The following is a 20717-nucleotide window of genomic DNA, read 5'->3' as shown; positions in this document are numbered from 1 at the left end:
TATTTAAATTCATAAATTTCAGAGTTTTCGACGCTGACGTCGCGTAACTACCTAAATATAATGCTAAAAAATGTTCAACTCTTTTTTATTTATTTTTTTTTTTTTATCTTGTCATTTACTTTCTTCTCTCGTATCGTTTTCCGATTTCAATATTACCAATATTTTAATACCACGCATAATTCTATTCTTCGAATTTCATCTCTCAGACAATAAATACTATACGGATATGTCCAATGTAAACCGCAAATTACAGGCAATTAGATCGCACCTTATTTTCTCGAATTATTGTTACCGTTTATAATTAGTTACGCGGCTGTTGCGCCTTTTGTCCTGTTCTCTCTATTCTCGTTAAGAAAAAAGGAGATACCATTGCCCTTATATTTATCTATCTCCTCTTCCATCTATCTGTCTACCTATCTATCCGCTCACTTTTGACTTTGTCAACCTCGCATTCACCGACGAAACGATCTTTGATATGCGCAATGACTCGCGTCGAATGAGGTCTTGCTAAGCAGGATCGACGTTACGACGGAATGAAATCATAAATAGGTACGTAGAATTGAATGTTGACTGGCTAGCCGTTAGATACGTTTTCAAAATACAAAGCGCGGTATTAATTTACAAAATAAAAATAAAACACAATTCGTACCGCACCGAATAACGAATTTTGAATTAGTATCTCCTCTCGATTAAATTTTACCTCTAAAAATCGTACAACGAATCACGATTTGTTAAAGCTTCATAGAAATATCACGTATTGTAAAGATTATCGCCGTTCTTTGCTAAAATCAATAACACCGATTTTTTTCTCACCGTTGCTGATTGTTTCAACATATTGCTTTTGAATTTAAATTTACTAATAGATGTATAAAAATATAGTAATAGAATGTAATACCCATATGGCAAAGTCCAAGTCTTCCTGATACATCATTACCTCAGGCAAACACTTTTGAAATATTATTACAATCAATTTCATCAACATTTAAAACAAGTCAGTTTCAAGAAAAACAAATAATCGAGCCGTCCGGTACTTGCCGAAAATCGACTAGCGTATTATCGTCAATCGAATATTCTAACACTGACAATGAGATTAAATCCCGCGATATACATGTACTCCGATCATTTTGACCTAACAACATGTAAATAGTAACGTATCCATTGTCGGTACTAATTTATGTTGGCGTGACTCGTTAAAGACAAATTGTAAAGTCGACCCTGATTTCAGTACGTCAGCATTATAACGTATAGTAATAATAATAGCACTGCTCGTTTTTAGGTATCTATAGTGTAGGTACGTTATATCTTGAGTAAGGAAGATACAGCTTAGGCACTAGGTTTACGACGCGTCTGTGTAAAAGTGATCAAAGACGGCGTCGTCTAGTTGAGACCGATATCGATTATCGCTATACCGCGCCTCACATTTTATCATACTATTTGTTGCTTTAATTTGATCAAATTCGTCGAAGCGTATTTCTCCTTGTCGAGGGCCGCACTCGGCTCGTTCTTCTTGGTTTGCGTGTGCCAGGCGAGAACTTGGCTGCAGTTATCAGCCAGAAGCTCTATTTCGCTCGGGTTGAACGGCGCCAAGCTTTTCAGGAATCCGTCCTCCTCGTACCCGGGCCTGAACGGCATGCTGGCCTTTGGTCGCTCAAGCAAAAACTTGACGCTAACTGCAAAACCTGCCATATCAACGGGGAATTTCCGTCCTGCCATCCAACCGTCGTAGAAACCGATGAACTTTCCGTTCTTCACTATCGGCGTACTTAGACCGAACTTTGTGCAAAGGCCAACTGGCCACATCGAGACTTTTCGAGTTGTGCGGATCTGAAATTATGCAATCGAATCATAATGAGAGTGAAGTTCGTAACGTTAATGTAACGATTAAATTTGAAGAAAAATTATTATTCCGTAACTGTAGGATCGTCTGGAATTGAGTAATCTATTTTTAAAAACTGTAGTGTATTCAGATTTTGGAAATTAAACTTTTTTAAATACGTTCCAAATTTTCAAGACAATGATCTTAGCTTCAATATTTCGTTATGTTAACGTTACTAACTTCAGTCTGGTGAATCATACGTGTTTATCAGAAATCCATTACGAAATTGAAATCAAAGCAGCTTGTAATTATCTGCAAAATTGCACGGAAATAAACGGTTCGAGAAAATAATGGTTACTCGTCGTCACCTGACGTGGTATATTTTTTGTCATAAATGATTCACGGTTTGGAAGACCTTCGGTATTTCTCCATAGCAACAACTGATATCGAACGGTACGATCAACAATGCAACTGCATGCGAGTCCTGCATTAGAATCGATTGGATCCGATTCGTAATTTGATTGGTAACCGCTGCTCGAAAGTTTTCGATAGTTCGCGTAATATTAACGGATAAATGGGACAAGTTCGATGAAGTTTTTTTTATACTCTACAGAAAGACCATCTTATCTTTTCGACATTATATGATACGAACCTCGTCGAACAGCTTAATGTCATAGGTATTGTCGTCGTCGGCAAAATAAAAAACTCCACTCGTCGCATTTGCTCTAATCCATTGAAGACCGCGATTCCTGTTCGAAACTCCCCGAGGTTTTGCACCGTTCTTCTTTTTGTACTGCTCGGGCATCGGGGCTGGACAGGCAAAATAGTGGGGGTTAATGTCCGAAGTCACAACCGATGACTTCGATTTGATCACACTCGTTTGTTACAGGTTCAACAAACACCTCGATTATCGGAATAGTATATTTTTGACGAATGAGTGAAGTCTGAACACTCCTGAAGTTGGGCATGGACACTTGGCGCCCGGATTTCATGACTTGGACTCACCTAACGAGTGACGCAAAGGGATTCGAAGTAACTTTATAATCAACTCCACATGACTTTTCGTGACTTCAAGTGATTCCAAGTAACTTTAACTAACTCCACGTGACTTCGTGTGATTCCAATTTACTTTAAGTAATTCCACGTGACTTCAAGTGATTCCAAGTAAATTTAAGTATCTCCATGTGACTTTTCATGACTTCAAGCGATTACAAGTAAGTTTAATTAACTCCACGTGACTTTTCGTGACTTCAAGTGATTCCAAGTAAATTTAAGTATCTCCATGTGACGTTTCGTGACTTCAAGTGATTCCGAGTGACTTTGAATAACTCCACGTGACTTTTCGTCACCTTAATTAACATCATGATTTCACGACTTCAAGTGAATTTGTGCGATTTCACAGGACTCTTTTTACGCTGTATACCTAAGTTCAGGAGTGGTTGCCCCCTTGTCCAAATGTCGTAGCGATAAGTTAATTCGGATCTGAACCTGATATCGTGACCTGGGGTAAAGTCATCAAAAAAGCAAATGCCAGAACCGTAACTCACAATCAGAAGAGAAACTCACCAACGAGATGTTCATACTTGAGTCCAGTCCTTTGGAGGAGGTCAGTGACTTGTTGAGTGGGGGTATGAGCGTCTTCGATGACGAGCCAGTGGACGTTCTTCACGAGCATCAGAGTGTGGGCCATTCTCGTAAGTTCCGGGACTTGTTCCGGACGACGATACGTCGGGGTGATAACGTAGAGGGGGTTTTCATCGGCGAATTTATCTGCGGCTGCCACGACGCTGTTGATGGTGGTTTGTGCAGGGGTTTGGGACAGCAGCCTGTCCTTTTCGCGATTACCGATCGTCAATTTGTTCAGCTGATTCAGAATTCCCTCGGTCAATTGGACTCCGATTTCGGGCCCGAGCCCGTTCGATTTTCTGACCGCGTCCACCGCGTATCGAATCTGCAATCCGGATGATATTGAAGTTGGTAACGTTATTGCAATGATTCATGCTGAGGACACACTGTTATTTCGTCATTTTGGAATTGTCTGAAATTCAGTGGACCGTAGTAATGTAAAATACACTTATATTTCGAAATCTCAATTCCTCAAAGCTCATTGTAAAATTAAGAAAATCGTGATTTTATGCCCAATGTTTCGTTACGATAACTTTCGTAACTTGAACCTCGTCAATTCGAAAATGATAATGCCGCGAATGACGAAATAATGTATAAACGAATGTGCACAGATTCAATCATTCTGGTGAAATATTTTCGACGATATAATTCTATCGAGAAAACTAACGGATAAATGGAAAAGCGTTTTTTTTTAATAGATCTTTCCGTACAAATCGATGAAATTTTGTGAAAGATTCTAGTCGTCTGTACAATTACTTACAACAGAATATTGTATTAATTATCCTCGAAAAAAATGAAGCGATAATTCGTGAATTTTCTTACGCGAATTATACGAACTTAGTTATAAACGACAGTTCTACGACAAAAATAAAAGAAAAAGAATTAATGGCCATAAAAATAAAAATAAAATTCTGTAATTCTTAGAGGATTGGTCAAATTTGTGTAAAAAAACCTACAATTCATTATAAAAACTTGTAGTTTCGCGATATTATTTGTAGTCAACTGTACAACTGGAAAACGACGAAATAGTTTTTCAACGAATTTCGCAGAGAAATATAATGCAGATTTATGTTCGGCGAATGACCTTATATAAGATGAACATTATCTATCAAGAAAATATGAATTATAGTATTATAATCAAACCGAACTAGATAGTTGCATTACTTTTACAAATAATACTCACTAAATACAAAGTCAAGTGGATATCGAATAGTGAATCTGCATTAAAAAATTTTTGTAATCTTTTGAGAATGATTTGATCGGATTCATAGAATCTGTCTTATATCGTTGAACTCATCTTGCCTGAATTATCAGTGAGTCTTGCGGACAATCTTACGTAACAAACATTAATCTCAAAATTCTCTGACGTAATCTTTACAAAACGAAGTCCGTTATAATTTTTTACGTAAGAACAAACGGTTGTAGAAACAAGCGATTGGTCCCTCTACAAATGTCCCTGGAAAATTTTGGTTTCTTTTTCTTACCAGGGCATCCATCGTGCTAAAATTCACGTACCATTTCTTCGGTGAGCTTCTGGTGCGCGATGCTGCAACCGTAGGTGTCGCTGTTTACCGGTATACCATCAGGACCATCCGGGGGTTGCCCGGCATTCAAATCAAATTTCAATGCGGGGATTTGATCAACTCGAATCCCGAAGGACAGGTGATACTGGTAAAACACGAGGCAGATACCGACGAGGGCAATCATGCCCATCTTAAGAGCCGGTTTCATCGTGCGTGAACCTGAAAGAATTACGATGTTCAAGGAGGTTTCGAGGACGTGGAACGATCAGGTTTCATTCCAATGAGAACCGCTACTTTCTACGATGACGCATTCCAAGGACGTCGGAATCAAGCTTGGAAACTGTAGTGTAATTCTGAAATAGACATAGAACATAATTGCTGGCACATAACCATTTCCGGAAACGTAGGCAGTCCGGAAACAGCAGCAGTGTGGCAGATAAAAGATAATAAGGGTGAGCGAGTGGAAGATATAACTCAGGACCAAAGTTCAGTGAAAGAATGAAATGATATTTAAGCTGGTGGAATAATACAGAAAAATTCATAAGTATGTTTCGGAGGCATTGCTGTAAAATAAAATTGTCTAAATTCGATCAAAAGACGCGTTGGAAAAAAATTTTGAATCATATTTTTGTCAGTGTAAGAATAGTTGTTTCAGATTTCAGCGTATCGACAGTGTAGCACTAAACTTATACAACGATGAGCAGCATTACCAAAATACACATGCGTGTGTCAGTCCTGCAGCATTACATCTGACGTTTTTAAGTTGCGCGTAAACGTCTCACGTGCGCAGCTAAAGTTTTCGCCAAGAATTTGAACGAGTTCACTTGTCTCAATTATACCAGTTGAAATTCGTTTATCATCATTTCTTGTGGTTTCCCTGTAAGGTCACCGCTTCAGTCCGTCGATAACCTCGTGCAACATGATTGCCTGGCGTACAATTAGACAAAATCACCAAAACAGAATTGAAACTGATAACTTATACCGCCCAGCTCACAATCAATAAAAATACCATCCGTCGTGATAGTATACGATACATCGCATGAGCGAGAAGACAAAATAGAATAAAAAACACTCGTTCCCAGACCGGTGGAACATAACTTCGAACCTCCGACACGACTCTTCGCCGCAATGCACCGGATCAAAGCTAATTTGATAACTTTACACGGTACATCTGTTCGTGTGAAACATGAGAAAAGGAAGCGGTAAAGTAGACACCCTTGACCTGAAAAATGATTTAACCACCCTTTCCGCTACCGTTTTATCCTTATTTATTTTATTCTTTATTTTTTCTTTTTTTTTAAATGTCCCGATACAATTCTCCCGGTATAACGGTGCAGTTGCTTGTTATTTCGATCAACGCTTGTATAATCGGTCAACGAATCATTTAAAACAAAACCTCAAATTCCAACGTTCTATTTCACAATTTTATTAACAGTAGAAAGAAAAGAGAGTAGGATCGCCTCTCTCGCGCTACGACGCTGCCTCTAAAAATATTTCGCGATGCAGTTTTGCCAGCAGCATGGCTCTGCTACCGAAAACCTCGAAAGAGCGACGCCGCGACGAGACGCTACCCGACCAGCTGTGGCGGTACTGACTACTTACTGACTGCACGCCTAGAACCTCAGGAGGCAGTCGTTTTACCGGCTTGAGGCAATCGGACGGCTGAAACGGGGCTCTGAAATGCGGCGAGTGCCGCCTTTCGTTTCGAACTGCGACGGTGTCGTCGTGGCGGCGGGAAACGGTGCAAGTACACAAATCATGATTCAGGCCGAGAAACGCGTCGACGAAACGCAACGCCGGCGGAGGAACATCGGCCACGAGATTCTCTGGAACACGCGAAACTGCTGCAGGCTCTGGCTGCGCCGTTTCGATCGATCCCCCCACCCTCCGTCCTGGCAGACACCATGTGTTCCATCCTCAGCATTTTCGCCGCTCTCCCCTCCACGTTCTCAACCCCTCGACCCACACCCCCCTACTGGGTATTGATCTCGACGGTGAGGAGAAACTCCGCTAATGCTATACACCGTGTTCTACGTGTTCGGATTATGGATTAATGCGTGTTCGAATGAAGCAATTAACCGGCCTAGTTGGCGAGGAATCGATTATAATTTATATTCATTATGTTCGGAGGTATGAGTCATTTGTGTTTAAATCTTTCCATTCCTGTAACCTGTGGAGATGTCTGAAAAAATGTCAAAACGGAAGATGTTGGGTTACGAAGGGTGAAATCACCCGTTTTTGTGACATAGTAATTATCATAGACAAGAGATGTTGTAAGAGGTTTCACATCTCACAAAATGATGTAAAGTTGATGCGCCGACCAATATTTATTGTAAAAACAGTCTTGTTTCTGACTTACGTCAAGGAACGCGTATCGCTGATGAAAACATTTTTCACTGCTTAATTTAATTATTTATACCTGTTGGATCATTTCTTTATGCTCAACCAACCCATATTTTATTTCCTAACGCCAAGTTCGTTACAATATATTATAAAAAGTAGCGATTTTCGGCCAAGCAACTTCCTTAATTGAAGAGGAAAATTAAAAAAGCCTGTAATTATATATTTTGTAGGGAGAGAAAAATTCGATCTTTTCGGACCGAGCGTAAGTTTGCGATATTAGTCGTAGGTGAGCCGAAAACGAATATTGCAAATACGCGTGACGAAAGCAACGTTTCCTCATTGTTGTACACGATTATTTATGTAAAAAAAGTACGTTAACATCATGAGATTGTTTTGTGCTTCTCTGCTTCATACCCATAGAAAAATGAGATGTTTTTGGTTTTGCGCATAGACCCAATTATCCGTTTTCTCCTAAACCCGTCGCTGAGGATCCCGTGGCGTCAACTTGTACAGTTCGCGATAAAATTTTTCCGAACAACACGAAAAGTTATTCAATTATTATGGTAGGTACCTATCAAGGTTATCAAAAGTTTCTTTCAAATCGATTGATTTGAATGTGAAGAGTAAAAAATAATAATTAAAGAAAAAAAAAAGAAAAAAAACGACCAATTGTCAACACTGTTGGATATTGATCTTGCTACCACAGGGTTTATCATTTTCTCCTTTATTTTTTCTCACTTTCATGTATCACAATAGTTTGAAGAACTTTAGTGACCCGAAGGTAATTTATACATATTCATAATAGATAACATTTATAATTGAAACAGGTCCGATTTTTTAACCACTCACTATCGGACTGTTAAAATGCAAAATTGGCGTTTTAGCAACTTTCAGTTGAATCAAGTTAAACATACACGTTGAAATTCTGTCAGTTCCCTGATTCCGTTTAGCATCCAATTTACTTTTTAATCAGACTGTATCCGCGTACCTACACAGTTGCAGGATGAATTGTGCAGGTAGCCGAGAGAAAAATATTTCCCAAGTATTTCTAAGAGAAGCTACTGCGACAATATCCTTGAATTAATCCGCGGTAGGTGTCACCTTATCTCTTTCTTGCATCCACCAAGACGTTTATACTCATTGTCAGCCGTATCGTGATTATCGTGCTCAAGTTTATATCCATATGATACCCGTATGATGCGTCTCTCCAGCCCTACATCTTTCAACGCGTAATTAAATACGTCGAAATGCGAATACCCGTAATCTTATATCAGTTTTTCTCTTCATTTATACCGATCCAGCAATGTACAATGAAATTGCAGAGCTATAATTTAAAGTTTCTTTTTCTTTTCTACTTTCACATTACAATGAGACTAAAAATTGAGAAATTGATTCTAGTCACTATTCGCCTTAAGAGATATATTCGATCTGTTTCTAACTGATTGTGAGAAAGAATAATTTTCGTCATAATTAAAGGGATGAAAAAGAGAGAGAAAAAAAAACACGCTCGAAATCTTTCGCCGCTAATTGCTTCTTTACCTTATAACACTGTATACTTTTATCTCGTACTGTACTCACGACGGAGAAAAGCATACCTGGGTAGGGTCAACACGTTTCCTAATGTATATGCAGGAGTTGAAAATTCTCCACTGCGTTTTAATTTACAGCTCGCCGCAATTATACACTAATAATAATTGCTACGCTGAGCTAACGAAATTAATTTCAGCCCCTGAAATCTCTGTACCTAGCGTACGAAGCATTGTCTGTTGCCTGTTGTTTCTTGTTCTTTTTTTTTTCAAATTTAATTTCCATGCTCCCAATTTGCAACGCGGTGTAATTATGCAATCATCTCCTCTCTACGTCCACCGAGAGTTTTTCTAACAACGAAACGATCCCTGCTCCTGATTCCGGCAACCGTAGTTACAGCTCATATCGAGCACCGTTTCCCGCCACGATAAGGCCCCTCCAACTCCTATCTATACTCTGTCCGGCGAGAGATCGACACAGCATTGCGCATGTTCGGGCGGAGTGGGGGTCGGGTGGGGATAGCGGGACTCGCCACTCATTGTCAGTATCGTCTCTCTAGTTTCGCACATTTGTGTCCTACGCCAAAAGTCCACGCTCTGTAACATGACTAATAGGTGAAGTAATGTCAACATCGTGGTCTCATTATATTCTACTTGCAAATTTTACAATTCCAACTCACTCGCTACTTTGTACCGACTGACGTTCGACGGTTTCAAATCAACCGTTAGATTTGAAATTAACCGTTAAGCCCTGGGAACAAGCTAATTCCTCAGGTGATGGGGTGATCTCATTAGCCGGCGCCATTTTATTATTCATTCAGTCCCTACGATCCTTACGAAGTGCCGTAATGTTTCGGGTGACTGTTTAAGGCAGGGGGTCTTTGACTGATCGACTTGAATTGACAGGGTAAGCAGGTTGAGTCGGAGTGCCAGCAAAAATTGGGCTCATTTTCGGCGCAGAGTTAGTATAGTACCGATTTCCTCAACCCGTGGCGTTCCTCTTCTTCGATCCTTCGATATATGTGAACCGGACAGCTGTCAACACGTCATCATCACTTAACAATCATAATACGTTCGATATTCTCGGTAGGGCTCCTTTTGGGACTTTAGGGGAAGATAATCCCGGTCAGTGCGTTGTCCCCTCCACGCGCAACTTTCATCGTGAGAGCGTCGAGTTCGGAATTCGACAAGCGTCGTGACAAGTCTTGAGTGGGTAGAGTGGGGATGATGTTTGCGGACGGATTTGGGGAAGCGGCTTTACCGATAAGGAGACCTTACACACTTACCGATTTCAACGAAACTTAGGTCGCGTTTAGACCATGACTCGGACTTGAATTTCCCAAAGCAGAGACTCCGAATAGACAGCCGTTTCCGAGAAAATAAAGCTTATGTCTCGCTGCGACAATTTTTTTTTCTTTATTTTTTCGTTTGTGTTCTTTCAATTCTTGATTCCATTCTCATTCCTACATCAGTTACATTATAGATTTATGAAAATTTTACGAGTAACTAAACATTGAATTAGCATTTTCTTCCGACAAATACGCTTTTTATAATTTTTTTCGATCTATCGTTTGAAACACGTGCTTTTCATCCAGCACATAGATATTCTATTTAATCTTTACGTCTGACCGTAAGTTCGCTTCTAACTCGAGAACTACTGAACCGATTTCGATTATTTTTTTTCCTGCGTATAGTTACAACGTCTGGGCAGATCTTATGCTATATTTCGTTAGAATCGGCTCAATAAAAGTAAGAAAGAAATTATATGCAAAAATTGCAGAAATTCATTTTCCTGCCGGTATTGTTTCATTGCATTAATTTTAGGTAATCAATTGCGAGAAAACGCTTCAAGAGCTTCCGATCCAAGCGCGGCCCTGATAAACCTTCGGCTGGTTTCGCCTCGCTTGAATTTGCTGAAGAAATCGATGCAACTCGCTCCCTTCTCCTCTCTCCTTTTCCCCCCGCAAGGTTAATACTGCAGCGTTATATATACATTGACATGACATGCGGAAAACAATTTCGACACGAGAAAATTTAGGAAATCAGAGTCTAATTTTTCCAATAAACTCTTCCTGTCTCGGGATTCGTCAGGCAGCTGGGTCTTTTGTATAAATAATCTTGCATTAACTATTTTTTTTAGCTCGTTGTATGTGTTGTAAAAAAATTTCTAATCAATTATAAGCAAATCAGTTATTTCGTGAAAAGGGTCAAAAAGGAAAATTCTCAAGGATCAAGACCTTCTGTGTGAAAATATCGAATTACCAACTGGCTGATCCTACTATTCCTTGCGCATAAATACTATAAAGTTTGCAAACTTTTAACGAATTTCCCTGATTCTCAGAACTTATACTGAGAAATAATTTTTGGTTTTTTTCAAAGATAACCATCTAGCACGTTTTGTAGAAAATTTCATACGAGTCAAGTCTCAGTATTTTTGTGTTTTTTGGAACCCAAGAATTATGTCGTAAAATCGATTGTCAAGAGTCTTTTTCGACTGATTGATACATCAAAAAATAAAAGCAAAAAAGGGAAAGAAATATATATCGTTAAACAAGAGTTGTGTAGAATTGATTTCGCTTTTTTTGTTTACTCTTATGCGTACACACAGAGCATAAAAGAGCAAATTTTGCTGAAAAATGCAAGAAAAGAGGAACACATCGGGTGTTTTATTAAGATATCCTTCGTAAAATGCAGAATTTACACAAAAAACAGTGAAAACCACTGTTTCAGAGTAAAATCTGTAACTTTTACAATAAAAAATATGGTTGAAATGAGATTTTTTTTACTAAAAACCTTCATGTGTCCCTCTTTTCCTGCGGTTTTGAATAAAATTCCTTTTTTTCGCTTCTTCGTGTAGAAAGGACGGCAGGATATTTTTGTTTCGTGTTAAAAATAATTGAAATTATTTATTTCGTTGCGCCGTAACAACGTGTATAAAACATAACGCCAAGATTTACTCACGGTAACATAATTTTGGCTGTCAAAGCAAAAATTCATTCTCATCTGACAAGGCAAATTTTTCGCACCGTTTCGTTTTCACTTATTAATTTTACGTCTCGTTTAGGATCGATTACGTTGCATCCCGAGGGTTCAGAATCGTCCGTTTCTAATCTCACGTTACGAGTTGAGTAAAAAAAAAAAAGTTACACCGAATTCATGGTGTAACGTTTCAATCTATGTCATGACGTAAGCATGACGTAGTTAGGAACTAAATTGGCATTGAAGAGTAGCCGTGAGAATTTTTTTATTCCTGAACGGGTACGCAATCATTCAACTATAGTCATTTGAGGAACATTCACGTACTCAGAGTTGAATTTAGCATTTTCATAAAGTCGATTCGCTTCCCCCAGATTTTCTCGGCATGGCACTCTGATGAAAATTCAATTGTATTGTGTAATGTCGCGAAAGTTAAACGCTAAAATTCAGGCTCACTGTTTAGAATCGTGAAAAAAGATGTTGATGTAGAATGAGCTTTCATTCGCAATAACGCGTGCTTTTTTTAATGACCGCCTAGCATGTGATGAATAATTTACACTACGATGAAAAAATTCGTCGGACGTTGGTGATCTAAACAATTTACTATTTGAACGACCTTCATTGTCCTCGAGTTGATGTTAAATTAGTTACAAATACATGGAGTCAGATTACTGATAATTATTTGACAACCTTTCTGACTTTGATGTTATTATAGCGCCATTGTGGCAGGAAGGAAGTGATCGGAAATTGATCTAAATCTATTTTCAAAGTAACATATTGTAACAGATATTTGTTGTATCATTCTTAAATTTTAACTCACAAACTCTAGTACTGTAAACATGCTAGTTACTGATGCATATTTTTTAAGAAATCACAAGTATGATCATAAGTTTAACTTGACTAAACAAAACGACAAATCTTGTTAAAATCAGATATAGTCTAGGATAAGCGAATGACTAGTTAATTAAGCATTTGTTATATCTTTTTTAGTTTGAAGATGGTCGGTATGTTCACATGGTAAATTATATCATTGACCGACATTCGACCGATGTTTTTCTTCATATTTACCACCTGGTCACAAATTTTCAACTAAACAAGTTAGACCGCTAAACTTGTCTTCATTTTTTTCCTCCTACTCTCTTCCCCTCATCCTCACATTCCTTATGCTGCAGCAATTTTCCATTTTCAATTTCAAGCTACTCGAGTTGACGGCCTACTTATACCCAACGCACATTTCGCACCTCTCGAGAATAATGAAAAACGAATACACGAGTTCGCAGCGTACAATATCCATACATTTAATTTAAAAAATCGTAGAAAAAAAATTTCAATATAAAAAAAAAAGAAAACATAATATTCGCAATAATTCGTATTGAAACATTGAATATGCGAGTTCGCAGATTTGATCATTTATTTTCTAACCTAATTTAGTTCGGCACAAAATTCGAGAGAGCCGAATTTGATAAGTAAAAAAAAAAAAGAAAAAAAAAAAAAAAGTTGCAACGAGAAAATTTTTCACCCTCAAAGAAACACAAAACTTACGTGAATTTGCGTTGGATTCTTTTACCTGTAATAAGTTTCGCCGTCTCGAAGGTTCTCCGATCACCTTTCGAAGGTTATATCCAAGAGTTCATATATTGATTAGCGTTCGATTTCCTTAGCACTGAACAAGTGGTGACGGATGTATAAACCAATTTCTTAGACGACTTAGGTCCTCCGTCTATTCACTTCAAGAATATTACCGTAATTCTTTTTTTTTTTTTTTTTTATACTTCAAGGTTTCCCGACAATTTTTATAAGTGCACAGGTGAACCTCGAAACGTTATAAAATCCAATTCAATATTTGTGAATTTCTCTTGTAACGAAACCTTTTTCCCCGATTACCTACAGATAGAACGAAACTGATTAATGGAGGGAGAGAAAAAAATTCTTCACGAATAATTATTTTCCGTTACAGCGCGACTTGTAAAATTATTCCTCATACGACGTGTGCAGGCGATGCGTTTAGCTGACCCGTCAGAAGACCTCCCACCCCACTTCCGAAATGTCTTCCTGTTTTTGCGATAACGCTTCGCGCTTAATCAGAGTCACATAATGGCATAGAATGCGATAATATTTATAAACCATACGTTATAAATTCATGCGTATAAAAAATTTGAATCATTCGTAACCGCTGATTCAACGGAGACAAGAACGCAAATTGATTATTACATCGTTATCCCTTGACCAAGGATTTTATAGGTATTGCGTTGCAATGTAATATCCTTCGCACGATCGATGTTGGTAGAAAAAATTGTTGTAATTTTTTACCACGAGTTGCTGCGAATTATTTAATATTTTTTATTGGTATAATACGTTGTGCGATTTAACAACTTGTAAATTTTTATGAATAAAAATGAAACAGGTAAATCGTGACGTTAAGGGAGCTTTCCAGTGTGACAGCCCGAAAAATCGCTGTTTTTCGCGATTTTTTTTTTTAAAGAAAAAATAATCTAATCGGTCTGGTTTTTTTTTTGTATATTAATTGGGTATTGAAGAATACTAAACAATTTTTTAAAGATCGATTTATTTATTAATTAATATCTATAAAAATGATGAAACAATTGTTGCAGAAAATGCACTTGGATGTTGTGTCCACGTTGGGGGTCACAATTTTGATCTGAAACAAAAAACACAAAAAGATTATTGATCGGTATATAATTGGCTTTCGTGCTATGGAGGCTTTTTTCTTTTTTTTTTTTTTTGCAAAAATGGCGCCGGTTTGAACAAAAAGTATCGATTTTAGCATTTTTTTTGGCAGTTTTTTTTCCAAAAAAATAGGAAGATGTCAAAAAAAAAAAAAAAGCTTCCATAGCACGATAAACAATGACGTTAAGAATATTATGTAAAAAATTCAACTCGATAGCTTTAAAACTCTGCCCTCCAAGTTGGACACCGTTTTGAAAAATGCTGTTTCGAGAAAAACGCGTTCAAAGTTTCAAGTGAGGAAATTTTAGGTAAATCGTTTACTTACGGTCAATCAGCGATGCCAGGTCCGTACAATATCCCTTCTGCTTCTTCGAAAAGATCGTGCTCAATGGATTGTTCAGTCCGACGAGCTGTCCTCGCCTCTTTGCTATCCAGGGACGCCCGGCGGTTTGCTTGGGTGATGCGGGCATTCTTGTACTTAGCGGCGAAATGTGCGGCGCTCGGCCCTATCGTGCATCCCATCGTCTCCAAAATTTTTAAAATTGGGTCGTAACCTTCATTGAAGGTGCACACAGCACACTGCGTAGCGATTTCTACTATCTGCTTGCCGCAGAATACGTGCTTTGGGGCTAGTTGCCACACACAGTCATTGATTGATTTTCAAGAATTTAGCACGCCATCCGCTTGTTTTTTTAAAATTGAGTGCGACAAAAAAATAAGTCGCGCGACTAATTTACGGCTAATTAACGGCAAATTATGCAATAGTCCGAATTCACATTTTCGACAATTGGCGAGCCAAGTTCATGTACGTGCAGGTAGGAACGAGACAATAGAAATAACAGTCGCACGGGCAGACGGCCGACGCGGCAGCTGTAGCGCTCCCTTGCCTTCTTCCAAAAAATGCTGTACAGTAACCGAAATAATCTGAATTTCGGCATGAAAATTTCAGGGAATATTTGGAAGAGTGTATACTATTCGATAAAGCAAAAAAAAAAAAATCGAGTTTTTGAAAATTTCACACTGGAAAGCTCCCTTAACAGTCCAAGACAAACAAAGGCGTATAAAACCGGTTTTCAACATCGCGCGTAATTCTTCCTATACACCGTGTGAAATGAGCTATTTGTAAGCTGAATTTCACGTACCTATAAACAGATAGAAATACGTGTATATATGGACCGGTTTAAATTGCACCGAGAAAGAGAGAGAGAGAGAGAGAGAGAGAGAGAGAGAGAGAGAGAAAAAAAATAAAAAATAAGAATAAAGTCGACGTTATACTAATTATTTTAATCTATGATACAAAGTGAAGGCCGACTTTTGTTTTTCTAATGTTGAAGAATTTAGAGAATGTAAGATTCCGCGTTGTTATGTTTTCGGACGTGTAATCGTGTTTTTGAAATAGGCGATTTTCCGGTGCATCGATAAAAAAAAAAAACAAAAAACGTCACCCTATACAGTTGCGAATAATTTTGCGGCAAAATATCTCTCATTTATTTACATTCTCTGTTCAAACAGCGAGGATTAATTTTCTTATTATTAATAAAAAATGAAAATTAAATTATGATATTCGCATTCGAATTTAATTTTGCCAATTTGAAACGAATTTTTCATCTCAATTTTTACCAGTCGTCGAAATGAATCCGGCGCTTTTACAACACGCGCCTGAATTATTATGGCTAAATTATTCGTTTCACTGATATCTTTCCGCAACGGGATTATGGTGGTATCGCGTGTCAGGGGTGGCTTTAAAACCGTTCGTAGAACTCTGAAACGTGGTAAAATTATAATAAATCGAACCTTATCCTGCGCCTCGCGATAACGAATCTCGAGCTATAGATTAATTTTTCATTATTCAAATCAGTCTCGTTATTACGAGTTGTTGCAATGCATTTTTTCCCCGCGATCCGCAGAATATATTATACTTTTTTCTTCTATCACAAAGAAATCAAGCGCTTATAACTCCGTAACTACTAAACCGATTTTGTTTATTTCCTTTTTCTGTGGATAGCCACAGCGACTGACTAGAATTTAGGCCATATTTCGTTACGATCACATCATTAATTGCGGAGATGTAACGATATTTGTAAGCCAAGTCGAAAGGGGATCACAAACTTATGCGAACGCTCGCTAAAGTCAGGGAATTATGATGGCTCATGGGGAAAGTAGTACATTATGTGACAAGGGAATAAAGTTGACTTTTAACCCTGCGTTGAATGCAGAACTTTATTTCCGACTCAACTCTGGCCATGATGTTTATTTGAAAATTGGGACTTTTGAATTATCATTTTAGAGAAGAATATACCACTGTCGTCCCACTTTTGAGGTAAACAAAGTTAACTTTACGATCCAGTCGGGAATAAACGTACTTTTTTTTTACGAATCATTTTCAAACTTCCGCTGCGCTCCGTAATTTCAATTAAACTGACTTTCGGAAATGGTATTGTTTAATTTCTAATTATGTGTCTAAAACGAAGCAATATTATGTGTTTTTTAGACCCAAATTTATATACCCAAGGCGTACAATTTCCGGAGCTTTTGATCATAAAAATCCAAGTTTCTTGGTAAAAGTCAGCGAATTCCGAATTTTTTTACAGGAAAAGTCAGGGAATTTTATCCGAGCAAAATTGTCGCCACCTTGTAAACTCTTACAGATAGAGGAATAGAAAATTACGTTCAAAAATTTTCTAGGTCTCGACGAGCTTTACAAAAAAGTCCGCTAGAGCCTATGTCTATCTCTAATAATTTCGTCACAAGATAAGTTTGAAAATAATAATAGCGCTATTATTGTATACGTTAGACTGGGCCAAAAAAAAACGAAGAATTTTTTTTATTAATGGTACTGTGAAAACATTGTTCATGAGGACAAATAAAAATTATCCTGAAAGTTTGAGCCCTTAATATTAATATTAAGGGGTGTATCGTTACAGCTATTGATTTTTTAACAGTTACCGCATTTTTTTACCCAAAGTCCGTCAATTATCAATCTGAAAAATTTTATCAATCCATATTTTTGAAGGAAATTAAATTTCCTACAAAAAAGCTCTCCTACTAAATTGACGTAGATCGAGCCGTTTCCTTGTAATCGTGCCTTAAACATTGATTTGTTTTTTCAAATTTTTGTTTGAATTTTTGATTTTTGTAATTACCAGAAAAATCAATATTTTCACAGATCAAACCATTATTTTTGTGGGAAATTTGATGCTCTACAAAAAAGGTCTCTTAACATTTTTCATGAAATTCACTCCTTTAAAAGTTATTCGACATTGAAATTGTATTCAAAAGTAATTAACAGTTGATTTTGCGTTTGACATAATTCTTTTCACTTGTTTGACAAATTTAAGACTTAAATATTGAAAATATTTTTTTTTTCTCGTCAGATGGCTAAATTTTTTTCAAAAAATCGACATTTATTACGATATTATCCAGCTAAAACCTTTCTTTATCTACATATTTTTATTTTTACCGTATTTTACCAACTTAAACAGTAAAAAAAAATCGGTTTCTCAAGTTATTTTTTTTGTGTAGTTATTATATACTATAATTTATAGTTTTTTTTGGCCCAGTCTAGTATACCTGCAAGCCAAACACAGTGTTCCAGTTTACATGACAATAACCAAGAAAATACCAACCACTAATTGTAACCAAGTGAAAAATGTTGCTTTTTTCAATTCAATTAGAGGAAGAAACTGACGTGAAATAATTCAAAAGTGTTCATCATCTGTGAGACACGAAACGAGAACAATCAATTTTTCATTTACCCAATTAAAAAACAGCGTCACCGTTCACTTTTGAGTTGTTTGAAAAAAAAAAAAAAAATTGTACGATGTAAACCGCGTATATAAATATAAGTTTATCACGCGCACCTAATTACTTACCGTAAAGTGAGGCATGATTGTAGACAATTTCCAAGTGGCCAAACACTCTTCAAAACGTACAGCTGTTGTCACATTTCTTCGATCTTCCATTTCTCCGGTTGTATATTTTCAGTCTTACCGCGTCTTAATTAATCGTTAACGTTATTGTTATTACTCTTATTATTATCATCATTATTATCAATGGTATTGAGCCTTTCTTTCATCAGTCAATTCTCCGTCTATTTTGCCCGGTAAACGCGGCACGATTTTTTACAACTGACCTCTGACAAACAACAACGTCCGTGTAAGGTGTCAATTGGCGTGAACAGAAAACGGTAACAACGCTCGCCTGTAATGAGCCACGTGTCGATACGCAGTGGTCATCATAAGTCCGGCGGAGAAAATTGGATATACGGCTATTTTGACTTTGGAGGGGGACGACAAAAAAACGTCCCGTACTGGCATCGCCTTTCGACAAGCACGGAAACCTCGACCGCCATTAGGAGAAGCGCGGAAATATTCCGTCATTCAGAGCGCATGTGCACAGCAACAACACCAGCCGGCTCTTTTCCTTGTTGGATATAACAATAAGAAGGTGTGATTTTTATTGCGGAGTACGATGCGCGGGAGAAAAGCATGTAATTAGAAGGTGGAAAAAAAAAACAAAAAAAAAAAAAAAAAAAAACGGTCCACGAATTGGAACGAAACAAAAAGATGAGAATACAAGTTTTTTAAATAAATAAAGTTGAAATCTCTTACGAAGATATCACGGTAAGTAAGTGAGTATTAGTTTTATTGCTTCGTTTGAAGAAATTTTACAATACACCGTAGATTGATGACGAGTTTAGCGTAATTGATATGTTGTTAGGTATAAATTACGGGTGGTGATCAAAACTTGGAAGGGTTTAATATTTCGATAGGCTGATGTATCGAAATTTCGAAACATGCGAAAATAAAATGACGAAAGACGAGTTGTACGAGACATCGGTTTTTGAAAATGTCTGAATGATTAGAAGTAATTCCAATAAGTTTCGTCGTTTTTTTTTTTTTTTTAAATTTTTTTTTTGGTCAACATCGATTTCAAAACGATTCAGAGAATTGGTTTCAGGGTCCCGCAAGCATCCTTGATCCTATTCCCTGTACTCGAGGGTCATTCTGCAAGGACTTTCGTAGCTACCAGAGTGTTTCGCATCATGGCATAAAGCTTCTAAAGAGAAGTGCAAACGAAAGTGAGATCATAATTGAAGAGATTGCTTATCGAGAGAAAAAATAGACACGAGTAGATGAGCATGAATCGAATCGTGGCTATTCGTATGGAAAAAAATCAAAAAACATTACATGTATAATGCCAATTTCAAAATACCGTGTATTTAAGTTTTGTAAAATTTTTTCAATCTTATTCAACCGATCCTCAATTTTACCTCATACGAATCACTGAATCATTCATATCCAGTTGCGAAATTTAATCGCAAAAGTATTTCACGGGGCTCGCAATTATTGCGCCCTTCGGCTCTTAGGAATTTATCGTAGCTAGACTGAAATCAGTTTGAACCCAATAATAACGTCGTTGTACGCATACTTTCTCGATTGTTTATCCAATTAGGCGTTGTGTATGAATATATGTGCACCTGATCGCCGGCACACGCAAAGCCTTGGAAATTATTACGGGTTTCAGCTTTGTTCCATCTTACATATTTTCATCCCCAAAATTCCAACCCTGAATGCCAGACAAAAATTTCCTTACCTCATTTGCGAGAGTTATCCTTCTGTTTGATTGAAATAGCGTATCTATAGATCGATAAATCGAAATACTCTTTTCTTTATTTACTTAGAAAATTCGTCAAATAAAAAATCTAGATACCGTTAATTTTATACTTTCGCTATTTCGGCGTAATGCGTGGTATGTATGTATTGCACACAGATCTATGCATACATATAATTGTAAACGAATGATATATATATATATATATATATATATATATTATCCATATTTTTTTATTCCGACATATAATATACATGCATACAGTAACAGTAATAATAATTTTAATAATCGTAAATATGACAAGTATATATATATATATTTTTTCTATATATTATATATTAAGTTTCTGTTATATAATTTATTATAATATTTATTATTAAAATTGAACAATTAACAGTTATACCTATCAATGAACAATCGTTTACGTAATATTATAATACATAGTTTCGTTATATATCGATATAACTATTATTACTATAGTACGGTTATAATTATTATAGAGAGCACATTTCGTCATCAGGCCCCTGGAATAAATTTGGAAGCGTTTTTTCACTGCAAAATTTTCTTACACACATTACATAAAGATTAATTTATAAATCGTATTTA

At 37.0% G+C, this 20717-nt stretch overlaps 1 protein-coding gene across 3 annotated transcripts; it reads right to left on the bottom strand.

Annotated features, from left to right (window-relative positions):
• Window positions 1-36: 36 nt before the first annotated feature.
• On the bottom strand, window positions 37-18857 carry LOC124305753 (galactosylgalactosylxylosylprotein 3-beta-glucuronosyltransferase P). Of its 3 annotated transcripts, XM_046765506.1 has the most exons (6): window positions 6568-6791; window positions 5676-5892; window positions 4958-5184; window positions 3383-3767; window positions 2469-2626; window positions 37-1824 (listed from the first exon to the last, which is right to left on the bottom strand). In XM_046765506.1, exons 3-6 carry the CDS (start codon window positions 5171-5173, stop codon window positions 1426-1428), a joined length of 1158 nt encoding a protein of 385 aa, XP_046621462.1. In that variant the 5' UTR covers window positions 5174-5184; window positions 5676-5892; window positions 6568-6791; the 3' UTR covers window positions 37-1425. The 3 variants fall into 3 exon arrangements, with proteins under 3 accessions (XP_046621462.1, XP_046621461.1, XP_046621463.1); XM_046765505.1 differs by lacking the exons at window positions 5676-5892; window positions 6568-6791 and adding an exon at window positions 18371-18857; XM_046765507.1 differs by lacking the exons at window positions 5676-5892; window positions 6568-6791 and adding an exon at window positions 13378-13396.
• Window positions 18858-20717: the final 1860 nt, after the last annotated feature.

This window comes from Neodiprion virginianus, chromosome 5, assembly GCF_021901495.1.
Source record: "Neodiprion virginianus isolate iyNeoVirg1 chromosome 5, iyNeoVirg1.1, whole genome shotgun sequence".
NCBI lineage: Eukaryota > Metazoa > Arthropoda > Insecta > Hymenoptera > Diprionidae > Neodiprion > Neodiprion virginianus.
This window is presented reverse-complemented; position numbering and strand designations above follow the sequence as displayed.

What these genes read in the sequence shown, in the direction of transcription:
- LOC124305753 (XM_046765505.1), bottom strand. Translation starts at nt 5,173, where the DNA reads ATGAAACCGGCTCTTAAGATGGGCATGATTGCCCTCGTCGGTATCTGC. An exon ending in CAAGTATGAACATCTCGTTG is followed by an intron (nt 2,627 to 3,382) that starts GTGAGTTTCTCT and finishes TTGCCTGTCCAG; the next exon opens with CCCCGATGCCCGAGCAGTAC. An exon ending in ACATTAAGCTGTTCGACGAG is followed by an intron (nt 1,825 to 2,468) that starts GTTCGTATCATA and finishes GCATAATTTCAG; the next exon opens with ATCCGCACAACTCGAAAAGT.